The 2,317-nt window shown below is 49.8% G+C and overlaps 1 protein-coding gene and 3 non-coding genes across 4 annotated transcripts; all 4 read right to left on the reverse strand.

Annotated features, from left to right (window-relative positions):
* Positions 1-18: 18 nt before the first annotated feature.
* Pmar_PMAR023937 lies at positions 19-90 on the reverse strand. Its single transcript has one exon. It is a non-coding gene; the product is annotated as a tRNA-Gly (tRNA).
* Positions 91-679: 589 nt separating this feature from the next.
* Positions 680-752, reverse strand: Pmar_PMAR023938. The gene has a single exon. It is a non-coding gene; the product is annotated as a tRNA-Met (tRNA).
* An 87-nt stretch (positions 753-839) lies between these two features.
* On the reverse strand, positions 840-911 carry Pmar_PMAR023939. Its single transcript has one exon. It is a non-coding gene; the product is annotated as a tRNA-Gly (tRNA).
* A 628-nt stretch (positions 912-1,539) lies between these two features.
* Positions 1,540-1,860, reverse strand: Pmar_PMAR023940 (hypothetical protein; the record flags this gene model as incomplete). Its single annotated transcript, XM_002766223.1, has 1 exon — positions 1,540-1,860. The coding sequence occupies one exon, from the start codon at positions 1,858-1,860 to the stop codon at positions 1,540-1,542; it is 321 nt and encodes a 106-aa protein (XP_002766269.1).
* Positions 1,861-2,317: the final 457 nt, after the last annotated feature.

Genomic DNA, 2,317 nt, shown 5'->3' on the forward strand with positions numbered 1-2,317 from the left:
TCTCTCGTTGATACGAACTGCACCGCCCGGGAATCGAACCCGGACCATCTGCTTGGAAGGCAGATATCCTAACCATTAGACTAGCGGTGCACATCACTTATGTAGTGATTGAGTATCCTGTGATACTTGTAGAGGGACATCTGAATCCCTTCTCGGACGTACCGTCGTCAACCATCCCGCGGCCAAGAGTCTGATTAGGCCTTAAACGCGTACCTGAGATCGCGAACTGCTACTATATCTCTCCCATGGTAGGCCGCATTCTATCTCGGTTGATAACTCCAACTGGTAAGGTTCTCATCGCATACTACAGCTAGCTCGGCACAAGCTGCACAACTTTTTCGTGACATCGAAGTTCCTGCTTGCAAGCACATTTTGAAACCGCATGCGGCGGCTCGTGAATTTGGGCTGTTGTTTCATCTCCGCAACGCGTTCTGAGGTACCGGGCGGTCATTCATCATTCCTGCAAGGAGTTCTGCTCTAGGTGGATAGCTCTTTTCTATGCACGGACAACGCTTTATTAACGTTGTTTTTCCCCTGGACTGGCACGGTTGGGCCAACCGCACGGAATGGTACGAAAACACCGACTCTGTTTAGTGGAAATTTTTCGGTAAGACTGAGCTATGCAGTCGATAAGCTGCACCTCTCAGTTTAATAACCATCTCGAGTGTATTCTGATGAATAGCAGCTCCTTGTTTCGATCAAGGGACCTTTGGGTTATGAGCCCAACACGCTATCCACTGCGCCAAGCTGCTCATGCGTACAAACTCCTGTATCGCCCTGACGTGCTGAGCATAACTGTTCCACGATAGAATAGAGACTCTTCTCTCGTTGATACGAACTGCACCGCCCGGGAATCGAACCCGGACCATCTGCTTGGAAGGCAGATATCCTAACCATTAGACCAAGAGTGGGGGGAATAATCCAGAAAACAAGGGGGGAAAAGAGAAAAAAGAAGAAAAAAGGGGAAAGAAGAGAAGAAAGAAGGGGAGAAAGGAAGAGGAGAGAGGAAGAAGAAAGAGGAAGGGACGAGAAGGGGACGAGGAAGAAGAGAGGAGAGGAAGGGAGGGAATTGAGTGATTCCTGCCCAAATCATACGAATACCAGGTCAAAACTGCGTATTAACGAGGTGACCAAGTAGCGCGCGCCCAGAAATGCATACGAGTTGTCAATTCTGCCCCTGACGTTCATACTGAAGGTAACATATGGTCAGGGTATGGATTCGACCAGAAAGCTAGAGATAAACCTGTACAAGTCGCAATGTAGACTACCTTGGATGCTTCATTGGTTTCCCGCGACGCGGGACCCGCGTGCGCACTCCTTCGACGTTGGTTCCTGCGACGGCCCTTCTCTTCAGCTCTTCTAGCCTTCAACTCAACGAGCTCAACCACTCTGTCTTTGGAGAGCTTTTCCGCCAAAGAACAGTAGTTTAACTGGCGGAATTCTTCATCGCAAAAGGTCTCAGTCTGCACAACGCCTTTTAGCCGATGGGTCATGCTTGACCTGGACGTGCTCAGCAGCTTCCTGGACGTGCTTAGCAGCTTAGCGTGCTTCATGCTTAACCCTTTCCGTGAACATGGCGGCATTCGAGTCTGGAGGGGGCTTCGGATCGAGAGGACACCTTTCAAATTTACTTCCGTCCTTCTCGTGATCGTTGAAGGCGCGACCAATAGTCAATGGCTTGTCACAAAACTTACAGACTCCTCGGACATGTTCAACTCCAACCTTGGCTGCACTGCTAGTAGCCGTAGCCTCCTTCGGAACGGCAATCTTTTCCATTTTCCGCTTGCCTCTTAGCTTCAGTTCCTTGCTCACTTCAACAACGGTGACAGGCGTAGGTCCACCACTCAAAGGCATCCCCATAGTTGAAACTTCTGCACGGGGCGCTTCCTCAAAATACATCGTCCGGCTGCAACCACTGATCCATCTCCACCATGGCTTCCACACCCCGAACAGTGGGAGCGACTGACGGTATGGGTTGCGGTGTGTGAGCCCTTGAGCCAACAAAATTTGCGTTTCGCCTGACCACTCTAAGCAGCTGTTTGGGACCTGCTCCTTTCCGCCAGTCTTCGACGAGAGAGTATTATTTCCTCAAAGCCTGTTTCTCAGTGAGCATTGCACAAGACAGAGCAAGAAGATGGAAAAGAGAGAATTTAATGAGATTAATTGGCGAGCGCTAGAGTAATCGACCCCCACCATTTAAGCACGGTCACCCACCTTGATGGTGGGTGACAGAAAAGAAAAATATGAATGGCTCACGGAATGAGGAAGCTTCGCCTACAAAAAAGGCAGTAACACAACGATAGAGATGGAAGAGGAA

The sequence above is a fragment of the Perkinsus marinus genome (genome assembly GCF_000006405.1).
Source record: "Perkinsus marinus ATCC 50983 genomic scaffold scf_1104296973198, whole genome shotgun sequence".
In the NCBI taxonomy this organism is placed as follows: domain Eukaryota; phylum Perkinsozoa; order Perkinsida; family Perkinsidae; genus Perkinsus; species Perkinsus marinus.